At 45.1% G+C, this 23,929-nt stretch overlaps 1 protein-coding gene across 2 annotated transcripts in view; it reads left to right on the top strand.

Moving 5' to 3' along the window:
• Nucleotides 1-23,929, top strand: part of MACO1 (macoilin 1) — a 1,116,587-nt gene that overhangs the window by 310,497 nt on the left and 782,161 nt on the right. For both annotated transcript variants that reach the window (XM_044060081.1, XM_044060080.1), the window contains exon 3: nucleotides 21,887-22,013. In XM_044060081.1, coding sequence (XP_043916016.1) covers nucleotides 21,887-22,013 — 127 coding nt within the window. The remainder of the gene's footprint in view (nucleotides 1-21,886; nucleotides 22,014-23,929) is intronic.

Below are 23,929 nucleotides of genomic sequence, written 5' to 3'. Positions count from 1 at the left end.
TTTGGCAAAGATCACTGGATGGTAACTCTGGATCTCAAAGAGGCTTATCTTCATGTTCCTATCAGGCCCAGTTGCAGGAGATACCTGCGTTTTCGGGCTGGGACTTTACATTATCAGTTCTCTGCATTGCCCTTTGGCTTATCTACTGCGCCCAGGGTGTTCACAAAGGTTCTGGCTCCAGTGATAGCCTTCTTAAGGTTAAGAGGAATACAAATTTATCCTTATTTGGACGATTGCCTGATTCTTGCTCAAGACAAGTACGAGCTTCTTCATCATCTACAGTATGTGATGGCAGTGTTAAGATGCCTAGGGTATTCTGTGAATGAAACAAAGTCCAGTCTAGTACCCTCTCAGGAAATGTGCTTTCTGGGTGTGAGACTGAATACAGTTTCCCAGATGGCCTTCTTGACCCCGGACAAACAAAAGAACCTTACACTTTACTTCCATCAATTGTCTCTACTGTCCAGGCTGACTGCAAGGACAGTCCTTCAAGCCTTGGGGTTCATGGCATCTTGTATTCTGGTGCTTCCCAATGCCAAACTGCATATGAGGAAGCTACAATGGTATCTCAAAAATGTATGGACGCAACACTGCCAAGATCTGGACACTGTCATTCAAATAATACCTTGCATTCAAAAGGAATTTTTGTGGTGGGCTCAGGAATGTCACCTAAACAAGGGACTCTCTGTGACCCGACCAGAGGCGAGTCAGATTTTAACGACAGATGCCTCGGACAAGGCTTGGGGAGCACACCTCAATGGAAAATGGGTTCAAGACACGTGGCCTGCCAGACTTCAACATTTACATATCAACATGAAGAGATGTTAGCAGTCCAATTTGCATTGATGGCTTTCAAGGATTTACTTCACCCAGGGCAAGTGTTGATTCTAACAGACAACACAACTGTCATGTAGTACATCAACAAGCAAGGGGGAACCCATTCATACCCTCTTTGCAGGCAAGCAATGATTTTGTGGGAGACTGCTCTCAGTTTACACCTCAATCTTCAGGCAAGGTTTCTACCAGGAGCACAGAACTCCTTAGCAGATGTTTTGAGCAGACAGATAGTGGATCCCCACGAGTGGAAATTGGATCCTCATGTATTTCGAAAATTGACAGTGATATGGGGAACTCCAGACATAGATCTGTTCGCTTCTCCACTAAATTTCCAGTTGCCAAAGTTTTGCACAAAAATGTTTCATCCCACAGCTTGGAAAGTGGATGCCCTATCATTCAGTTGGAGCAATCTTCATGTCTATGCCTTTCCGCCACTGCCTCTCCTCTCCAAGGTACTCTTGAAGGTCAGACAAGACAAGCCCTCCATGATTCTGATAGCTCCAGATTGGCCTCGACAGCACTGGTACCCTCTGCTGAGGAGTTTAGTACGGGAGCCTCCATGGCCTTTGCCTTAGATTCCGCACCTTTTGTCTCAGGAGGGCAATCATTTCCTCAATGTCAGGATTCAGTCCCTGCATCTAACAGCCTGGCATATTCGGTTCTAGAACCTGGAGGGTTGCAGCTTCCACAACAAGTTTTGAATGTTATTTTGGAGGCCAGAAGGCCTAGTACAAGAAAAGTTTATGCTGATAAATGGAGGAGATTTTTAATTTGGAGCAAAACAAAGAGCTTTGATGTTTCCAGGCCTGATTTCAGTGTTTGTCTACAATATCTTACAGAATTTAGACAAGGGTTTGTCTTTCTCCTCTATAAAAGTTCATGCTGCAGCCATCTATGCTCACTATGACTGTGACCCTCCATTATTCTCTCATTCTTTGTTTAAGCAGTTTCTTAGAGGGGCAAAGAACATAAGACTTCCACGTAGAGCTCATACTCCTGCCTGGGATCTCAATTTTGTGTTGGAAAAACTTACTTTACCTCCTTTTGAACCTGCAGCTACTGCTGAGTTAAAGTTTTTGTCTTGGAAGACTGCTTTTTTGTTGGCCATTACGTCTGCTAGAAGGGTTTCTGAATTACAGGCTCTTATGGCAGTTGAACCCTTCCTAATTTTTCATAAGGGTAGGGTATCTCTGCGTACTAATCCTACTTTTATGCCTAAAGTGGTTTCAAATGTGGCCTTGAACCAATCAATTCATTTGCCCACTTTTTATGCAGATCCTCAAAATAAAGGGGAGAAAATTTTGCCCACTTTGGATATTCACAGACAGTTGCGTTATTATTTGAGCAGGACTAAAGGATTCAGACAGTCTCAGCAGTTGTTTGTTTCTTTTGCTTTAGGTTCTCAGGGGAAACCTGTTTCAAAACAAACTATTTCTAAGTGGATTGGCTTTTGTATTGCTTTTTGTTATTCTCATCATGGTAAGGAGATTCCGGCTGGAATCAGACCTCACTCCACTAGGGCTACTGCCACTTCTACAGCTTTTTTAAGGGGAGTAGCTACTAAGGATATTTTGGAAGCAGCTACTTGGAGTTCAGTGCATACTTTTTCTAAACATTACCACCTTCCTCTTTATTCCAAATCTAGGGCGGGATTTGCCACTGCAATCTTACAGGGCATTTTGGCAGCTCCCAATGCTGTATGATTTTGCCAGCCTCCCTTTACCTCTGCTTTGGGATTCTACCCATATGTAAGGACTGCAGCAATGTGAGATGAAGAACATAGTACAGTTTTGTACCTACCATAAATGTAGATGTTCGAAGATCCACATTGCTGCAGTCCAATTTACCCTCCCTCCTTCCCCTCTGTAGTTTGGAATGGTTGTATGGTTTGGGTGGTAACTGTTATTGGTACATGCTTTTTGGGAAGTATTCTATTTTTGGCTGTGGCCTTTCTCTTTAGGGCCTTCTGACATCTGGGGCAAGAAAAGACTGAGGATATGACGTCGGTCATGCGCTTTTGACGCTCTGATGTCAGATCTGAGCGCCCATGACCGACGTCAGCCTAATACTTTGGTATTCGGGCCGATCGAGGACAGCGGACTACCCATATGTAAGGACTGCAGCAATGTGGATCTTCGAACATCTACATTTATGGTAGGTACAAAACTGTACTTTCCAAAATTCAAAATGCTGACCCTACAGCAACTTCTTCCCATGCTGGGCAAGGAGTCTTGGCTGGTGACTCTAGATCTCAAGGAGGCATACCTGCACGTCCCTATACGACCAGATTGTAGAAGATACCTCAGATTTCTTGCAGGATCAGAGCATTATCAATTCTCAGCATTGCCCTTTGGCTTATCTACTGCGCCCAGAGTATTCACGAAATGCCTGGCATCAGTAATTGCTCATTGCAGGCTTCAGGGAATTCAGATTTATCCATACCTGGACGACTGCCTGATACAAGTGGACAACAAGGCCAAATTAACACAAGACTTGGAAAAAATTATAAAACTACTACAAGCCCTGGGATTCACAGTCAACATGAAAAAGTCGAGACTGTTACCATCCCAGAGGAGAACATTCTTGGGTGCAGAATTGGACACTTCAAATCAGATGGCTTTTCTCACAGCAGAAAAACAAAAGCAACTACCACTCTATTTCAGGGCATTGACAACACAGAACCAGCTTACAGCAAGGAAAGTCCTGCAAGCCCTGCGTTACATGGCATCCTGCATAATATTGGTTCCACATGCCAGGCTGCATATGAGGAAGTTGCAATGGTACCTAAGGAATATATGGTCTCAACACAAGCACAGCCTAGAAGTTCAGATTCCAAGAATTCCACGCCTGAAGCAAGAATTCCTGTGGTGGGCTCAGGCCTGTCTGTTGAACAGAGGACTGCCCTTCCACAAACCTCACCCAAGCCAGACTATCACCACGGACGCCTCGGACCAAGGCTGGGGGGCACACATGGTGGACAAGTGTATACAAGGCCTATGGACACAAGACCAGCTGAACCTGCACATACATCAAAAAGAGATGCTGGCAGTCAAACAGGCAATACAGACATTCAGACCGTTTCTTCAACAGGGTCATTTGCTGATAAGGACGGACAACACCACAGTCATGTGGTATATCAACAAACAAGGAGGCACACATTCATATCCTCTATGCCAGATGGCAATGGACCTGTGGAATGTAGCCCTGAACCTCAACATTCAGCTGCAGGCCATATTTGTGCCAGGAAAAGAAAATATACTAGCAGACACCTTAAGCAGAACTACCACGGATGCCCACGAATGGATGCTGCATCCAGACATCTTCAAATCCATTACAAAGAAATGGGGGCTACCAGAAATAGACCTGTTCGCATCCCCACACAACCACCAATTGAGGAAATTGTGCACAAGGACACCCCACCCACTAGCTTGGAAGGTGGACTCCCTCTCCTTCAGTTGGGAAAACCTGACAGCATATGCATTCCCACCTCTTCCTTTGATGCACAAAGTGCTGCTGAAGATCAAAGAAGATCGACCAAGGATCATCCTGATAGCTCCAGACTGGCCGAGGCAGCATTGGTACCCGCTTCTGAGGAGTATGGCTCGGTCACACGCATGGCCTCTTCCTCTAGTTCCTTTACTGCTAACGCAGAACAACTTCAAGATCCTACATCCAAATTTGAAAACACTACAGCTGGCCGCCTGGAATATTATATAAAACAAAATAACCCAGATTTATCCCAGAGGGTTAAAGACATTATACTGGAGGCTTGCAGACCCTCCACAAGGAAGACTTACTCAGCCAAATGGAAAAGATACCTCATTTGGAGTACAGCAAAAGGAGAAAGTGTATCATTACCAGACATAACTAACATCCTGGAATACTTAGCAGACCTTTTCCACAATGGCCTGTCTTACTTCTCCATTAAGATTCATGCATCAGCAATTTCAGCAAAATACGACATGGATCCTCCAGTCTTCTCTCATCCTCTACTCAGGCAGTTTCTGAGAGGAATTAAAAATGTAAAGCCTCCAAGGAAGCCACCTTTGCCTACATGGGACCTCAACTTTGTCCTGGAAAAGTTAACACTTCCCCCTTTCGAGCCAGCAGCAACAGCAGAGTTACAGTTCTTATCTTGGAAAACTGCTTTCCTGCTTGCAATCACTTCAGCAAGAAGGGTTTCTCAATTACAGGCATTAATGGCAGTACAGCCCTTCCTTATCTTCCACCAGGATAGAGTATCCTTGAGAACCAACCCTACTTTTATGCCGAAGGTGGTCTCCAGGGTATCATTGAACCAAGCAATACATCTACCAACATTCTTCCCCAACCCACAGAACAGAGGGGAAAGACTGCTACATACCTTGGATGTGCACAGACAATTGCGATACTATCTGGACAGAACCAAGAACAATAGAAAAACTGACCAGCTTCTGGTAGCATATGCAACAGGAATGGAAGGAAAAGCAATTTCAAAACAGACAATCTCAAAATGGATAGGAAATTGCATTAGATTTTGTTACTCTTTTCATGGAAAGACAACTCCAGAAAACATCAGTCCTCACTCCACAAGGGCTACAGCCACTACTACAGCTTTCTTACGAGGAGTGGCTACCAAAGACATTCTAGAGGCTGCTACTTGGAGCTCCGTGCATACATTTGCCAAGCATTATAATCTACCTTTATATTCCAGATCCCGAGCAGGTTTTGCAACTGCTGTTTTGCAAGGGATCTTAACTACACCATAATCTTTTTAGTGCCTCTCCCCCAGTTTGGCTATGGTATTCTACCCATATGTTAGGACTGCAGATGCATCCTTGAAGGACATAGTACAGTTTTGTACCTACCATAAATGTAGATGTCAGAGAGGTATGCATCTGCAGTCAGGATTACCCACCCTCCTTCCCCTCTGTGGTACTCCTAGGGTATTTGCCCATCTTGTAGCTAGCTGGGGGAATCTATTATGGTGTATTTGTTGTATATATGTATATACATGTTATTTTTGTTTGCTCTCTACTGTTTGGAATCATTTGCATTTATCCAAATTTAGCCTTCCTAGAAGGCACCTGGCATCTGGGGCAAGAAACACTGAGGAAAATGGCGTCGGCTGATGCCTTTATACCCAATTCGCAGCAGCTATGACGTCGGGTGAAGTGCGACATCAGCCGAGGCCAGACCCAGACTTTGGAATCTGGCCGACCAAAGGGCTGCCTGAGGCAGGACAACCCATATGTTAGGACTGCAGATGCATACCTCTCGGACATCTACATTTATGCTAGGTACAAAACTGTACTTTCTTCCTTCCCAAGTAGGAAAGGGATTTTACTCCAGAATGTTCCTGGTTCCTTAAAGTGGGCATTTGAAGGCCTATTCTGGATCTCGTCTTACCCAACACCATTTTCAAGGTTCCTTTTTTTGGATGATTTCCTTCCAACTCTTGTTTCCTCTGCTATCCAGTGTTTTTCTGGTGTCCTTGACTCTGAAGGATGCTTGCCTTCATATTCCTATTCACCCTCTCTTCAGGAAGTTTTCAGTTTCTGTTTCTTCCTATCATTTTCAGTTCTCGGCTTTGCCCTTTGGCCTCTGTACTACCTCGGGGTATTCAGAAAATACCCAGCTCCTTTGATTACCTTTTGCAGGCTCTGAGACCTTCAGATTTTACCTTATTTAGATGACCTGTTGATTCAGGCACCTCCTAGTTGCCTGTTACATGCTCTAGTTCACCATATCTCTCCTTCAAATTCCGGGGTTCACTACCAACTTCCAGAATCTGTCCCGTCTCAGTCAGGATCATGTATATCTGGGCTGCAGCATTCAGACACTGCCGATGTTGGCCTGTCTTCCACCTTCAAAGGTTTTGTCCTTGACTACTTTCCTTTCCTCTGCATACAGTTCCAGCCAGGGAGTTTCTTCATGTCCCAGGATTCTTGGCCTATTCCATTCAGATGCTGCCTTTTGCCAGACTGCATATGTGGAAGCATAATGGTACCTCAAGTCAGTTTGGCTTCAGCATTGCCACCTTCTGGATTTCAGAGCACTTCTCCTTCCTTGTCTCAAGCAGGAATTAGAGTGGTGGATTCTGCAACTTTCCTTCAGTCCAGGCTTGCCCTTTCAATTTCTGGCTCCTTACCTCAGACGTGGTGGGGTGCTTCCTAAGGTCTCTTGAAAGTTCAGGGTCTCTGCCTCCCCATCAGAAGTCGGACCATATCAACATCAGTGATGGGAGCTCTGATTCTGGCCATTCAGGCTTTTCACCCTATGCTCTTTCCAGACCCCCTGAAGATTTACAAGACAGCACTACAGTGAATTGTTATGTTAACAGAAAAGGGGGTAAAAGTCTTGCCTTCTGTGCAGGCTTGCTCTTCAGGCCTGGGATGTGGCTATATGTGATCAGCTAACTCCTCAGACACTGTATATTCCTTCAGAGCACAATCTAGTGGCCAACTCCTTGAACAGGTTTAAAACACAAGCTCACAAATGGATGCTTCATTGAGACATGTTGCTGGACCTAGTCTTCTTAGTGGGGTATTCCTCAGGGAGATCTTGTTTGCCTTCTCTAATCAAACAGCTCCCTCTCCTGTTAGTGCCATGCCATCTGGCATGGAAGATGGATGCCATTTCTAGGCAGGGGATGTCTCTCTTGTCTTCCCTCCCCTTCTTCTACTTCCCAAGAGTCCTGCAAAAGATTCAGCTGGACTCTCTAAAATTTGCTAGTCTCCCTTTTGGCCAAGGCAGCACTGATGTTCTTTGTTTCACTGTTGCAGTCGTCACATTTGGCTTATCCCTGCTAGGGTAGCCCTCAGTCAGCCCGAATACCAGTGGCTTAGTATTTCTGCGTTGGTTGCTGTCTCTTCAGTACTGATGTCAGGTCATCGGTAGTATAAAGTAAGGCAGCACACATCATTACATCTGTCTGTCTTGCTGGAGAGGCCGAAGCAGAAGCATTTCGCACGACTGCCGGTCGGCCGCTACCTGAGTTTTCATTTTCCAAATTGAAGTTGAAGTCTTCTAAAGCTAAGTACCCCATTGGGGATCCTTTTTTCTTGCTCTAACAGATGTCAGAAAAAGTTAACAATTGTCTTGCCTGTGGAATGCAATTACCACACTGAGACTTTCATTCTTACTCAGTCACTTGCTTAGGGCCCAGACCATGACATCCCCAGTGGTCGCTTTTGTGCTTTGTTCAACATCAGAACTATACGTCGTTGGGCCCTTATTGCAGCTAGATATTTTTGCTCTGTTCTCTATTTCTGGTATGGCTTCAGTAAGCCATCCGACAGCAGATCTTCTTAAAAAAACGTAAGGATAAAGACAGATACAGACCGCACAGGTCCAAACCCACCGATGCTTCCATTAAGCTAGTTATCAGTTCTCTGGTCCTCAGGCACTTTCACAGCCCCTGATGCCCACTTCTTTGGATTCGCAGCCCCCTTCTGAGACCATTATGCTTAAACTCCATTGACTATGGATCCTCCAGTTGTCTCCATCTTGGATGGGTCATGAGCCGCTGGGCAGGCACTGGCTTCCAAGGAAGTAATTTGCCCTAGCGATTCGCTACACAGACTACTTTCACGTCTGCTGTTCTTTAAAAACTACCGAGTTTCTAAGGCCCAGGGTATGAACCACACCCAAGAAACAGACTCCATCTCAGGTACCTGCTTCCTTGCCTCAGTCTCAAATGCTTAAAATGGCAGAATACTTTATAATGCTGATCAGGGGAAGCCAAGCTACTCCTTCCAAAAGAAAGAGAATTGTTCCCAGTAGTTTTATGTGAACAGGGTCCGATAACTGAAAATGAAGGCATGCAACCCCTCTCTGCTTATGAGGATTCTGATGCAGAGGAATCCATTCCTTCAGCCTCTCCACCCGAGGATTTTTTCTTTGGGGAAACCCTTCTTACTTTAAGGGAGCATTTCCAATGGGAATGTCAGGACTACCCTCAGTCAAAAGAGAGACTCAAGAAATTCTTAGATCTTCCACAGCACAGACCCCTTGGCCATTCCTCCTGTCCTGGATGTTGTGGATGATGATTTCATGAAATCTAGTTAGTCCTGACACCCTTCCTCCTGCTCCCAGGAAACCTGACTGGTATTAAGAGTCCCTGACTCTCACAAAATCCTACTGCTGAGCCTGAGGTAGTCTCCCAAGGGCCTAAAGGAATTACAGCAACTTCTGCTAAGAATCCCACACCCTCGGGTAGAGATTCCTGAGTATTAAACAGATTGGGTAAAAAAGTATACACCTCTGCTACTCTTGGTATTCGAGCACTAAATTGTCAGTTCCATATGCTAAAATTTCAGCAGCATAACCTGGAACTCCTCGAGCAAAAAGTATCATCTTTTCCTGCTTGTACAGAAAATGGTTACAAGAGTTAATGCATTCTGCAAGTCGAGTAACTAAGCACACCTTACACTGTGGTTTTGATGCCCTAGAAGCATCTTGCAGGGCAGCAGTCACCAGTTCTGTCCTTAGAAGGCATGCTTGGTTAAACGAACAGCCCTTGCCAGACCATGTCAAACCTAAACTGTTGGATGCAACCTTGCACAACTTTTTTGGCATCAAGGCAGAGGAGGTCTTCAAAAAAGATGGAAGAAAAAGCTAAATCTATGCAGACAGTTAAGGATTTCCTGCAGGTCTAGCCACCCAGGTTCAGTAGGCATTGCCCTTACAAGCACTGGTCCTTTCCTACCCCCTCCAGGTCAGTTCAGCCCAGACCACGGGGAAGCAGACCCCTCAGACAACAGCCACAGGGAATGTAGAGATCAAAGCAATGGAGTACCTCCACTTCTAAGCCAGGGAGTGCAAAGCCACCCCCTCATGGTAAGAACTCACAATGACTCTACACTTCCACTTCCTCCCTCTGCCCACCTGCACTTGCCCCTGGGAGGAAAACTCTCCTTCCACGCAAGCACCTGGGCCACCATTACCAACGACCGCTGGGTCCTCAACATAGTGTCCCAGGGATACAGATTTTCTTTCCACACTCCACCAACCCCAAAAGGGTGCTTAGATCTGCCTCCAAACCAGTGGGCAGAAGCCAAAAAGCAAGTCCTTTCTCTGCTCTCTATGAAGACAATAGAGCACACTCCTGCAGAACAGATAAGCCAAGGTTTCTACTCCAGGCTCTTCCTGGTACCCAGAAAAGAGGGCCCCCGGCACCCCATCCTCTATGTATCCATTCTAAACACCTTCCTGGTGATACCAAAATTCAAAATGCCCACTCTCCAACTACTACCTATGCTCTCCAAGGATGCTTGGCTAGCCACTCTAGACCTAAAAGAGTCCTTGCCTACACATCCCAATCAGGGAATCATGCAGGAAATATCTACATTTCAGGGCAGGATCACTGCACTTTCAGTTCTCTGTGCTTCCCTTTGGCTTATCTACTGCTTCCATAGTTTTCACCAAATGTCTGTGTCCCGCCATTGCTTTTTGCAGGCAAAGAAATATTCAAATTTACCCATATTTAGACAACTCCCTAATTCAGGCAGATGGTCAGGAAAAGCTGCTCAAGCACCTGGCCTTTGTGAAGGACCTACTGACCTCCCTAGGTTACACTATCAAAGAAAAGAAATCCAAGCTAGTACCCACCCACAAAAATTATATTCCTGGGAGCAAGCCTGGACACAGCCTCCCGGATGGCATTCCTTACACCAGAAAAGCAAACTTACCTGACAGCCTGTTTCTCTCAACTAGCCACCAGACCCCAGTTTATCCGCAAGGAAAATCCTGCAAGCTCTGGTGTTCATGGCTTCTTGCATTCTCCTCATTCCATATGCCAAACTACATATGAGGAAACTTCATTGGTACCTAAAAAGCCTTTGGTGTCAACACAATCTCAAGACCTGGGAACTCTTATACCAATGGTACCTTGTCTAAGGAAATATTTTCTTTGGTGGGCAGCAGCATGCAACCACAACAAGGGACTACCGTTCTCGCAACCCCACGCCACCCAGACCCTCACCACAGACTCCTCAGACTATGGCTGGGGTGCATACCTGGACAGGTGCATACAGGGCCAATGGAGCCCACATCAAATACATCTGCACATCAACCAAAAAGAGATGTTAGCTGTCCAGCACGCATTGACAGCTTGACCCCTTCTCTCCCCAGGGACTCTACTGATCAAAACAGACAGCACCACTGTGATGTGGTATATCAACAAGCAGGGAGGGACTCGCTCCTACCCTTTATGCAGGCTCGCCATGACCCTTTGGCACACAGCCTCAGCCATGCAACTACACCTGTTAGCAGAATTCCTGCCAGGCTCTCTAAACTCTCTGGCAGACAACTTAAGCAGAAATCTTCTGGACCCACACAAGTGGCAGCTAGACCAAAGAACCTTTACTCATATAACTCAGAAATGGGGCATCCCGAAGGTCGACCTCTTTGCTTCCCACTCCAGTCATCAGCTCAGCAAGTTCTGCACCAGGGAGCCTCACTGCAGGGCCTGGAAAGTAGATCTGTCCTTCCAGTGGGTCAACCTTTAAACCTGTGTTGATCTTTAAACATCGCCTGTTCTCTGCTGCTATGCGTCCCTGGTGGAGCGTGTACTCCTACACTTTTTTGCCCTGAATTATCTCCTGTGACTACACCTGGGTGGATACCTTGACGTAACTAAATTATACAAGCTCTTCCAATTGCTCAAGCTACCATAACTCTGCTGCCTCATCCCCTTTTTGGAAACTGATCCAAGCTTCTCCCAGAAGAATCTAAGGAAGTATGTGCATCTGCTGCTAAGCATTAACCTACTATACTTTTTAAGCCCTGCTAGCTATTTCAATATGCTGCCTGCCAGGAAAGCCAGCAGCCTAAACCCCTCTTATTTCTGTATCTCCGTTCTTTCCCCTCATCTAGTTCCCTGAGTTACACTAGCTCCCTTCTCCCTTAGTCCAATTTAGTCCAGAGATTGCCCTGGTGGGCCAAGGTGCACTTCAGCATTTGTCTACTAGATGGCATCCTCTCCCCACTAATATAGACTACAATTCACTCGCGTTTCGTATCATATCCAGAGGTTACCAAATTCCGTTTCTTCATCCCCCTCGCAATCCCAGATTCCTCCCCGATGTCCCCCCCGATCAGAGGGAGGCCACGGCTGCGGAAATCTAGCAGCTGCTAGAAAAAAAGAGCCATTCAGCACGTCCCCCCAGACCAGTCCGGATCGGGCTTTTACTCCAGGTTTTTCTTGATGCCAAAAAAGATGGGGGACTTGAGGCCAATCCTCGATCTATCCCTCTTGAACCTGTCAGTAACCAAGGAAAAGTTCCAGATGGTCACACTTCAATCCATTCTCCCCCTCTTGCAGGAGAATGACTGGATGTGCTCTATAGACCTCAAGGATGCGTACTACCACATCTTGATGGACAGACGCTCCAGGAGGTTCCTTTGCGTCCGGCTAGGAGCCAGTCATTGCCAATTCAGGGTCCTTCCCTTTTGTCTCTCCCCAGCCCCCAGGGTGTTTACCAAGGTTTTGTCAGTGATAGCGGCCCACCTGAGACTCAGGGAATTCAGGTCTTCCCCTACCTGGAAGACTGGCCCCTGACTGCCCCCACAAGGCATCTACTCTGCGTGGCCAGGGACTCTCTTCTCTGTCTAGCTCCCCGGCTGGGGATCACAGTCGGTGTAGGAAAATCTTCCCTTCTGCTGACACAAATCATAGACTTCATCGGGGCCAGATTGGATACAAGCCGGCTCCTAGCCCTCTTGACTTCAGACTGGCTTCAAACTCTGAGACTACATGTGCGGGCCATCCTTCAATCCCCAGCCCCTTCAGCAGCGTTGGTCCTGAGGGCCCTAGGGTCGATGGCAGCTGCCATCAACCTGCTGCCCATGGCGCGTTTGAACATGAGGGTCCTGCAGTGGACCTTCCAGGTCCAATGGTCCTTCCTGCATTACCCTCTAAACCATCCCATTTGCCTCAGCAGGGTTTGCAGGAAGGCCCTTCTGTGGTGGCTCCAGTCCCCAGACCTCCTCAAACGTCGTCCCTTTGCTGTGCCACATCCCCTAACCACAGTGACCACGGACACCTCTCGCCTTGGATGGGGGGGCATTGTCTAGGCAGGACAGTCCAAGGCACGTGGAACCACACTGAGACCTCGCTGCATGTCAGTGTCCTAGAGATGAGGGCGGTGCTGTTGGCGTTGCAAGCACTCCAGAGCCGCCTTCCCGTTGGGACTATTGCAGTCCAGACGGACAACATGTCAGTAGTCTGGTATATCAACAAACAAGGGGGAACCAGGTCCTATCCACTTTGCCGAGAGGCCATGAGTGTGGGGGAATGGGCGATCTCCACCAACCGCTTTCTCATAGCGATGCACATTCCGGGACGTTCCAACATCCTTGCGGACAGACTGAGTTGCACGATTCTATCACTGTACGAGTGGTCTCAGAATCCTGAAGTAACGAAACAAATATTCTCCAAATGGAGTCAACTTTGTTGCGATCTTTTCGCTTCTCCCGCAAACATGAAGTGCAACGACTACTTTGCTCTAATCCCCCCACCCGGGGAATCCCCCCGAGACGCTCTTGTACATGCTTGGCCGCCCAGTCTCCTCTATGCTTACCCTCCTCTTCCTCTAATGCTGAAGTTCTTACAGAAAGCCAGACAGCTGGGGAGCAGAATAATCCTCATTGCCCCATTCTGGCCTCGTCAGGCTTGGTTCCCGTATGTACGGTCTCATCTAGTGAATCCTCCCTGAATTCTGGATCCCATACCGGATCTGATCTTGCACCCGTTAGACGTTCCGATCCCGAAACTGGACAATCTGAAGCTCACTGCTTGGTTGCTCCAGTTCCACTCCTAGCTAGGACTCCTGGTATCTCTTCCCCGGTCAAAGCTATCTTAGTGGCGGCCCACAAGCCGTCTACTAGAAGGCTTTATGATAGCAAATGGAAACGGTTTTCTATTTGGGCGGAGCAACAAAACTTAGTCCCCTTTACGGCTCCGTTACCTGCGGTGTTAGACTTTTTGTCAGGACTTTTTGACCAAGGAGCCAGCTCTTCCACGGTCAGAGTTCAGCTGGCAGAAGTTTCGCATTATCACGTGGGGAGTGACCTAGGCCCTTTGATCTGTACCAGATTGTGTAAGGCCTTTTTGAAGGGTACCTTCCTACTTTGACCCCCGGTGAAGGATGTAGTCCCTCCTTGGGATTTAGTGCTTGTGCTCCAGGCTTTGACAGCTCCTCCCTTTGAGCCTGCAGCTTCAGTGGATCTTAAACTATTATCCTGGAAAATAGCAGTTCTCGTTGCTATCACTTCGGCAAGAAGGGTCTCTGAGCTACAAGCCCTTTCCGCCAAGCCACCGTATTTGACCTTTCACAAAGATAGGGTATCCCTCCGGACCAGTCCCCTCAGGACCAATCCCTCTTTTCTTCCTAAGATTGCTTCCGAATCAAATCAATCAGATTATTAATTTACCTGTCTTTTTTCCCAATTACCAAAACAAAGGCTAATACAAGTTGCACTCATTGGATGTTCATAGACAACTATGTTTCTATTTACACAGAACAGCTGGTCATAGGTAATCTGACCAGCTGTTTATTTCCTTTGCTAAATCTAATTTTGGAAAATCAGTTTCAAAAGTCACACTGTCCAGGTGGATTTCATAGTGTATTCTACTAGCATATGAAAGTTCAGGCCGGCCCGCACCCCAGGGAGTCCACGCCCATTCTACTAGGTCAATTTCCACATCTGCTGCATTTCGTTCTAGAGTCTCATTGGATGAAATTTGTTCAGCAGCCACTTGGACTTCATCTCATACCTTTCTAAATCATTATAAGTTGGACCTGGTCTCCAGAGGGAGAGCATCCTTTGGCTCTGCAGTGCTCCGAAACATCCTTCCATGAGGACCTCCCAAGATTTAGGTAGCTGGGGATTCTGTCCCATAGGTTGATGCCCAAATGAAGTGAACTACTTCAGATTAAGAAGTTATGTACTCACCATAACGTTCCATCTGAGTAGATAAAATTCATTTGGCAGCAACCGTCCCCCCTCCTTCCCCCTGACCTTCGGATGTTTATATTACTATGTTGTCTTCCGATTGTATCGAGGTCAAACCATAGGCTGGCTATTTGGTGCAGGTTTTGCATTGGGCAAACTCGATCTGAGGTCAGGTAGGGTTGGCAGGGGATTATGGGTAGGGGGAGGAGCTTGGAGCTCGGATCTCTGCTGTTGGAAACTGCCGGCTCGGATCCGATATGGATCCGAAGACCCATAGGTTGCTGCCAAATGAAGTTTATCTACTCAGATGGAACGTTATGGTGAGTACATAACTTCTTATTCATCTCCTTTTTACTGCTACTACTACTTAATTTATCCTGTCTATACTACCTCACCCAACCCATTAACTCCTACCACTCACAATCCTTCCATGTAACCAACCATCTTAATTCCCCTCTCTCATACACTCCTATTTCTCCCCATCTCTATCCTATAAAAAACCTCCTATTCTTCCCATACAAACTTATCACTTCTCTAAATCATTCTACCCCCATAGTAACTAGTAAATCCTTCAGAATCCTAATAGAACCCAATCTATTCACTAAACTGTCCAATTACCTATCCAACCCAATCCTACATCTAGTAACCACTCTATTATCAGGTGATATCCATCCAAACCCAGGCCCCCCCACCACATCCACTACGGACAAGTCCATATTACTTACTACTTTAAACTCCCAAAGTATAGTAAACGGTCACAAACCTCCATGCCTGGCTCATACATAATAAACCTGACATCCTATCCATCTCTGAAACATAGTTAAAACCCCATATAAAAGACTCTGAAGTAATTCCACCAAACTACTCTATCATTAGAAAAGACAGATCCCACAAAAAAGGGGGAGGAGTAGCTCTCCTATACTCATCCTCCTTGCCAGTTATAATAAACCTATTCCACACTTTAACAACGCTGAACTACTCCTCACACTACTTCAAGTTAACAAACACATATGTATAGCTTCACTCTACATCCCTCCAGGGGATAATATTTCTACACTTGAAGATATCCTCTCCTGGCTCTCCAACAACTTTAGCAATGAAACAATAGTCTTAGGGGACATGAATATTAACTGGGCCTCCATCCAGTCTTCTACAAACCCTCTTAACATCAACCTCTACAATTTTTCACAGCTAATCAACTCCATAACACGCCCCTCAAAAAAACTGTCTAGCGGCAGTATTCTGGATTGGATTCTAGTCTCTCACCCCCACTATTTTTCTGACAGCGGCACTCTTCCCGATCCCCTTAGTGACCGCATACCCATCATCACTCATCGACTCCCCCAACTTGTACATCGCACCCATAATTATATTACTATCCGTAACCAAAAAAACTTTAACCCAACAACCTTTTCAAACTCGCTAAAAGTAATAAACTGGAATTGTCTAAAAACATTATCCCTAGATAACGCAGTTGCCCACTTCAACTCAAAATTCTTGAAACTACTAGACTCCCAGGCTCCCTTAAGGACAAAGAGAATAAAAATTAAAACTGCCCCTTGGCTTACCAAAAACACACCATCAACCATGCGGCACAGAGATAAAGTCTGGGCACATTACCAGAAAAACAGGAGTCCCCTCATCCATAATGAATACAAAACACTTCGAAGTAAAGTAAAAAAGCTCATCGCCTCTGATCGACAAAATTATTTCTCCATACTCCAAAATAATAATAAAACAAACCCTCAAAAATTCTGGAAAGGTATCTCTACTCTCTTTAACTCCAGCAAACCAGACACCCCCACCCCTGACCCTAATGCTCCTGATTTAGACGTAGCTACCCAATTTAACTCTCTTTTTTTTTTTTTTTCATTGAATCTATTTCCAAATTAACCTCAACATTCTCTAACACCACCACATTCTCCAACACACCACCACCCCCTACCAACACTCTACCCTGCAGTGCTATCACTCCCTTATTGCCATCTAGTAACTCTCTACCCTCCACCTCTTCTCCTAGTCTGACTTCCTCAACATCTCCATCACCCCTTAATAGCCCCTCTTCCCACTCCCCTCTACCCTCATTAAAACCTATACCCACTTCTACTGTAAAGAACCTCCTTCTGAAACTGAAGCCATGCACTAATGCTCCTGATAACATCCCTTCTTACTTTCTTAGCATAGCTGCTGAAGCAATTGCCTACCCCATTAGCATTCTAATCAACCGCTCTATCCAAGAATGTATAGTACCCCAAATCTGGAAAAAGGCCTTTATCATACCTTTACATAAAGGTGGCAACAATAACAATGTTACTAATTTCCACCCCATTGCCATCCTGTCTCCCATCTCCAAACTCCTAGAAAAGTGTATCCAACTTCAACTCCTACCACATCTCTTAGATAATCACCTACAAACTCCCAAACAACATGGATTCAGACCAAATCATAGCACTATGACAGCCCTCCTCTCCTTCCTTGAAACTGTAAATAAAGCCCGCGACTCTGGCCAAATTGTTTCTACCCTGCTACTTGACCTGTCTAAGGCCTTTGACACCATCTCACACAGCCTGCTCTTAACTAAACTCTCAAAACTTAACCTATCCCCCTCCTCTTTAAACTGGTTATCCAGTTACCTATCCAATAGATATCAAGCAGTAAAATAGAAAAAGGCCACCATCATTTCTTAATACCCTTACCGGAGTTCCCCAAGGCTCCATACTGGGTCCCCTCCTCTTTAATATATTTATAAATGATTTCCGCAACTCTATCCCATTCTCAAACATCATCCAATATGCAGATGACTCCACTATTATCTGCTCTGCCACATCCATCCCCACACTCCTAAAGCTTACTCGAGATGCCTTTTCAACCACTGAGCAATGGATGAAAAGTAATCACCTAGCACGCAATGCCTCTAAAACCAAATTAATGTTATTTTCCCCCTCCAAAGTCACTTCTTTTGATATAAACACATTCTCTATTACTAGTCAGAACAACTCACCTCTAGAACTGGTGTCAGAGACCAAGTCACTTGGGGTCCAAGTTGATAGCCAGCTCAAATTCAACTCCCACCTACAACTAAATATAAAAAAAAAAAACATCAAAAACTAGGTATGCTGTACCGACAAAACCATTACCTCACACCTGCCACTAAAATCACTCTTTCTACTTCCTTCCTTATCCCCTCCCTTCCCTATGGAGCTCCACTCCTAAGTAATCTACAGTCCTCTCTAAAAACACAACTTTCCTCTTGCTACAACAAAATCACCAAATTCGCTACCAGCCACAAGTCCTCCACCCACCACTGTTCCTCTCTCCAAAAACTAAAATGTCTAGAACTACCCAATCACCTAACGTATACTCAACTAAGTCTTGCACACAAGCTCATTTTCAACCCCTCCCTCTGTCCCTCCCTTTCTACTGCTTTTAAAATGCACCTACCTGATAGAGTATTAAGGTCCAACAATCAAAATCTACTAGAAGTCTACAAACCAACTCGTCCCCCAGGTAAACATCTTCTATCCTATGGCCTAGCATGCCTCTGGAACTCCCTACCACCGTCCATTCGCACAACCTGTAACCATTTTATTTTCAAAAAATCTCTTCATTCATATCTAGTATCCCAGTGGGAATGCTCTTGTTACCACCCCACATAACTAACACTGGTAATGTCCATCTTCCTCCTTTCCCCTGTTTACACCAGCAATTTTCCTTATTTTCCCCCAACTCATACTTTATTACTATTATTCCTATGGTATTTCTAAAAAATGCACTAGGCTGCACCTCTTAAATGTGTATGCTTCCTAATGCACAATGACGTTTCAGTATTTACTTTGCAATATTCCTCTTGTTAGTCTGTATCATGTGTAAGTTTCATCACAAGTCTGTATTACTCCTAATGTTTCCTGTACTATTTGAAATTAAGTGAATCTTAATTTTTGTATAATTATCATTAATAACCTACTGTAACCTTGATTGTTTTGGAGCTTTTCTCTCCAGGACTCCATTGAAAATGGGTTCATTTTCGGCCCAATGGACTATCCTGGTAAACCAACTGCAAATAAATAAATAAATGAACTTCTGTCTATGCATTTCCCCCACTACCTCTCATTACCAGGGTACTGTTCAAAATAAGTGAGAAAAACCGAGGACAGTCCTGATTGCCCCAGACTGGCCATGCCAGCACTGGTACCCACTGCTGCGCAGCCGGTCACCGCTGCCACCATGGCATCTCCCTCAGATCCCAATACTCCTGACCCAGAAGGAAGGAGAATTCATGCATTCCCAATTGCAGACCCTCAATTTGGCAGCCTGGCTTATTCCCTGCCCACTGTGCAAGCTGCTAATATCAGTAAATCTGTTCTAGATGTTACACGTAAGGCCAGACGCCCTAGCACTAGAAAGTCTTATGCTGTCAAATGGAAGTGGTTCTGCACTTGGATCCAGGCTAAGGGAGCCGATACGGCACAGCCCTCCCTACCTTTCATCCTGGACTTACCTAGTTGACCTACTACATAGTGGTCTATCCTTTTCCTCTCTCAAAATTCATGCCTCTGCTATCTCTGCTCATTTCAGCACTGAGCATCCTCTTTTCTCACACCCTCTCATCAAACAGTTCCTAAGAGGGGCTAGCAACTCTTGGCCACACACAAGAGTACCTACCCCAGCTTGGGACTTTAACTTTGTGTTGGAAAAGCTCACCGTGCCCCATTTTTAACCAGCCGCTTCAGCAGAGTTAGTTTATCTCATGGAAGACAGCCTTGCTTCTGGCCATCACTTCAGCAAGAAGAGTATCCCAGCTACAAGCAGTATTGGCTGTAGAGCCCTTCATTTTCCATGCTGACGGGGTCTCCCTCAGGACTAACCCATCCTTCATGCCAAAGTGGTGTTCAGTGCGACTCTCAACCAATTCATTTGCCCACCTTTTTCCCCAACCCAAAAAACAAGGGGAGAAAGGATACTGCACTCTAGGTGTGCGCATACAGCTCTGATTTTATCTAGACAGGACTAAGTCATTTAGAAAGACTGATCAGTTGAGCTTTGCTGCAGGAGCAGAGGGCAAAGCCATATCCAAACAAACCATTTCAAAATGGATAGCACACTGCATCCATTTCTGCTACAAGCAACATGGGGAAAACTTCCCCTAAGGGGGTCAGGACACCCTCTACCAGAACAACCTCCATCTCTGCAGCTTTCTTCAGAGGAGTCCCCATCAGGGACATCCTGGAGGCTGCAACATGGACATCTGTTCATACCTTCACCAAGCATTGCCACCTGCCTATCTTCTCCTAATCCATGACTGGCTTTGCCACTGCAGTCTTGCAGGGCATCCTAGCCAGCCCCCAACCTTCTTGACTGCCTCCACCCTTTTCTTCAGCTTTGGGAATCAACCCACATGTGATGACTGCAGCAGTGAAAAACAAAGAACATAGTACAGTTGTGTACACTTACCATAGATGTAGATGTTTGAGTGCATTCACTGTTGCATTCCTCGTTTCCCTCCCTCCATCCCCCTTCTCTCTCTCCTTACAAGGAACTTTTTGGTATTTACTTTCTACTGGTGGGGTTCTTCCACCATATCCTGGCTCCCACTTGGGGGCTCCTGACAGGGCAAGAAAAACTGATGTAATGGTGTCAGCTGCCTTACTTTACACTACTGACAACCTGACGTCAGTCCTGAAGCGATAGTAACCGATGCAGAAATACTAAGCCTCTGTTATTCGGGCCGACCAGAGGGCTACCCTGGCATGGATAACCCAAATGTGATGACTGCAACAGTGAATACACTCTAACATCTAAATTTATGGTAAGTGTACACAACTGTACCCCCCCCCCCCCAATGCATCTGGACAGGTGCAGTCACCTCAAGTTAACTCGCTGGTTGGACCTCCACATAGACTACAATGGGTCATATCCCTTCTCACTTGTCCACTATTCAGCTGACACTGTGGGTGATAGAAAAGAAGTGCCTAAAAGGGATCAAAACTGAGAATGTGCTTAGGGTTTTATAGCAGGCAAGAAAACCTGCAACCAGAATGTCTTGTATGTCCAAATGGAAGAGATTTTCTGTCTGGTGCCATGCTCAAAGCCAGGACCCTTTTTCATTGGGGGTCCCCAGGTTCTCTATTCTCAGAGTTGCTGTGGTCTGGCTTGGCTTATTCTTCTCTAAAGAGACATTTCTCAGCTTTTTCCAGTCTACCCTTGAATCCTCCTTTGGCTTCTTATTTTGAAGTCCAAACAGTTTCTTAAAGTTATCCTGCATCTTAGGCCCCCAAAGCCTATTCTTCCTCCTTGCACCTTTAATTTTGTTTTGGAAAAATTTACCCAGGCTCCTTTTCAGTCTGCAGTTTCAGCTTCTCTGCAGACCTTTCCATGGAAGACTGTCATATTGCTTCCTCTTATTTGTTCTCAGATAAGCCCTTATGGCCATTCCTCCTATTTTGTTTTTTTTCATAGGGACAGGGTGACTCTTCGTACTAATCCTTCTTGTATGTCCAAGATTAATGAGTTGTCCTTGAATCGAGAAGTACAACTCCCTTTTTCCTTCAGTCTGCTAGTGGGAAGGTCCTGCATACCTTGGATTTGCACAGACAGCTCAGATATTTGGATAAAACTAAAACCATTCATAAGCCTGACCATTTTTTTTGTTTCTTATCCCAGAATGTTGAATTTTGCTGTTTTCTAAGCAAATCATCTCCTGGATATCTAAAGACCTTTCCTTTTGTTCTTTTCATGGCAAGTGTCTGCTTCCATTAGAGCTCATTCCACTAGGGCTGTTGCCTCTTCTGGTGCCTTCTTCAAATGTCTGGACACCATATCCATCCTTGAAGCTGCTACTTGGTCTTCAGTGCATTCCTTTACTAAGCAGCATAAATTGGATATGGTTTCTAGGGATTGGGGTAAGGCTTTGGTATTCTGGCCAGATATTGGGTTATCCTTGGCAGACTATACCTAAGGTGGTGAATAGCTCAACAGTAAAGAGATGGACATCTACTGTTATGGTAAGATTTTACACAACTGTACTTTCTGCTGTCAACATGTAGATTTATGCTTTAAAATGTCAAAACCTAAATTCCATTTATACGTTCTAATGTTTTTCCTTCTTTTTCAGGCATTTTCAGTATTTTTTGTTTGTGTAGCATTCACATCCGATATAATATGCCTGCTCTTCATACCAGTACAGTGGCTCTTCTTTGCTGCCAGCACTTATGTATGGGTTCAGTATGTGTGGCACACAGGTAGGTAATTTACTTATTTTCTTAGTGCATTACTAGTAGAGCTATTCAGATGCTTGGTTTGCACTGCTGTTGTGGTGCAACTTTTGAGTACCTAACCATTTTGAGTCATTTAGTTTGTGGGAGTACTGTTCATCTCTCCAGTGTTGCTCTTAAGCTGGCCCATCACTGTTTACCCTACATGCAAATCATTTTATATGCAAAGTGCTCTAAACCATAAAGTCTTCCATTTCAGAAGCTCTCTTGAAATAGTGTAAACCATTGGAATTTTCTTCTGTTGCCCAGGACTCCTTAAAAAGCTCATTGCCAATATTTTTATAATTCCCTTTGCCTGATTTAAGGAGCATGCTTAAGTTACTGTTGATTCCTTTTTTTTTTCTTCTTCTTTGTTTGCACTTTCAACAAAAGCCATCACTTCACTTCAGTTGCAGTAGCCTTTGCTGTATGGGATGCATCGTGCCAAAGACGCAACAGCCTGCCAGCTTCCAAAGCTTCAGGGCACTTTTCTTGAGATCAAGCTGGCTACCTAAATCGCAGGTTTGAGCACAAAGCCCTTCAGAGCTTTCCTGCCATTTATGAGAGCTTCTGTGCGGGCTTTCAAGGATAGACGTTTAACATGTACTGTGCCTTTTCTGGGCAGATCAGTTCCTTTTGGTAGGAAAACCTTCCACATAAAAAAATTTTATTGCTTAAATGAACTTTCCTGCTTAAGTTGTATTTAGTCTAGGGATTTGAGTTTTACTCAACTTTAGATCAGTGCCCCTTTGCAGGTTCTAAATTGGGCAAATCAGTTGCAGATGTAACTTTAGCCAAATGGCTGTTTTTATACATTTCTCCCCACAAAAATTGGGTCTGACCTTGCCAGAACCTTTAAGATCCCATTCAGCTTGGTCCATGGCAACTTCAGTGTTTTTATCTAGGGCCTCCATGGACAAGATATGTGCAGCTGCACATTGGGCCAGTCCTCTTACCTTTATTACCCATTACAAACTGGATTTGATCTAGAGTGGAGGAGCACCCTTTGGTTCAACTGTGCTCAGGAATATCCTCAGTCCACTTTAGATAGCTGGGGACTCTGTTTTAAATGTTGAGGAATGAAAATTGACATCAGTCAACTATATATTCACCATAATGTTGTCCATTTTCATTCTACCACAACTCCCCTCCCACCAACCCTCAACCTTTTTTTACATTTGATTTCTGGAAGAACGAGAATTTATAAGGATAGCACTGTTACTTACGTTAAACTCCAGATAATGAATTCTTCAGTCAGGAATACTATGGTTGCATTATGTCAGCCAGCAAATGAGTTCTGAGGTATGTTAGGGATTGGTGCATTATAGGTAAGGGAGGAGCTTGAGAGCTTTTTGCTGCCATGAACTAAAATAATGGCAGTCTGATCAGAGGATCTGAGCCAAACCCAACTTTTTAATAAAAATGGACAACACAGATGGAACATTTTGGTAATTACATAACTTGTTTCTTTATGCACTTGATCCTAGAACTGTTACTCAGTAGCAGTCCTGGATGATTCTGAATAAACAGCCCTTGTTTGTAGATCTTACCTAGGAGTGTGTATTGACTTTGGCTTCACTACAGAATGCCAGTGCATCTGAAACTTGTCTTCTAGAAGATGCAGAGAAGCAAAGGTACACTACAGCGATAAGCAGGTAGCATCTTAATTTTTTTTCTCCCTTCCATTTGGATGAATCTTCTCAGACTGCTCCCTGAAACGGTTATGACTGTGGAAGCATCTAGACAACCCACTGGAATATCCCACCCCAGGTATGAACTTGCTGGTGAGAGTTCAATATCCCTTCCTGTGGGCACCGGATTCAGAGTGTTTCTGAAACTGATGCATCAGAGAGGGTCTTAAGCCTTTTGTGTTTGTGTGTGTGTATGTATGTATGTATGTATAT

Source organism: Protopterus annectens, chromosome 1.part2 (assembly GCF_019279795.1).
Source record: "Protopterus annectens isolate FY-2018-M chromosome 1.part2, PAN1.0, whole genome shotgun sequence".
Classification (NCBI taxonomy): Eukaryota; Metazoa; Chordata; order Ceratodontiformes; family Protopteridae; genus Protopterus; species Protopterus annectens.
This window is presented reverse-complemented; position numbering and strand designations above follow the sequence as displayed.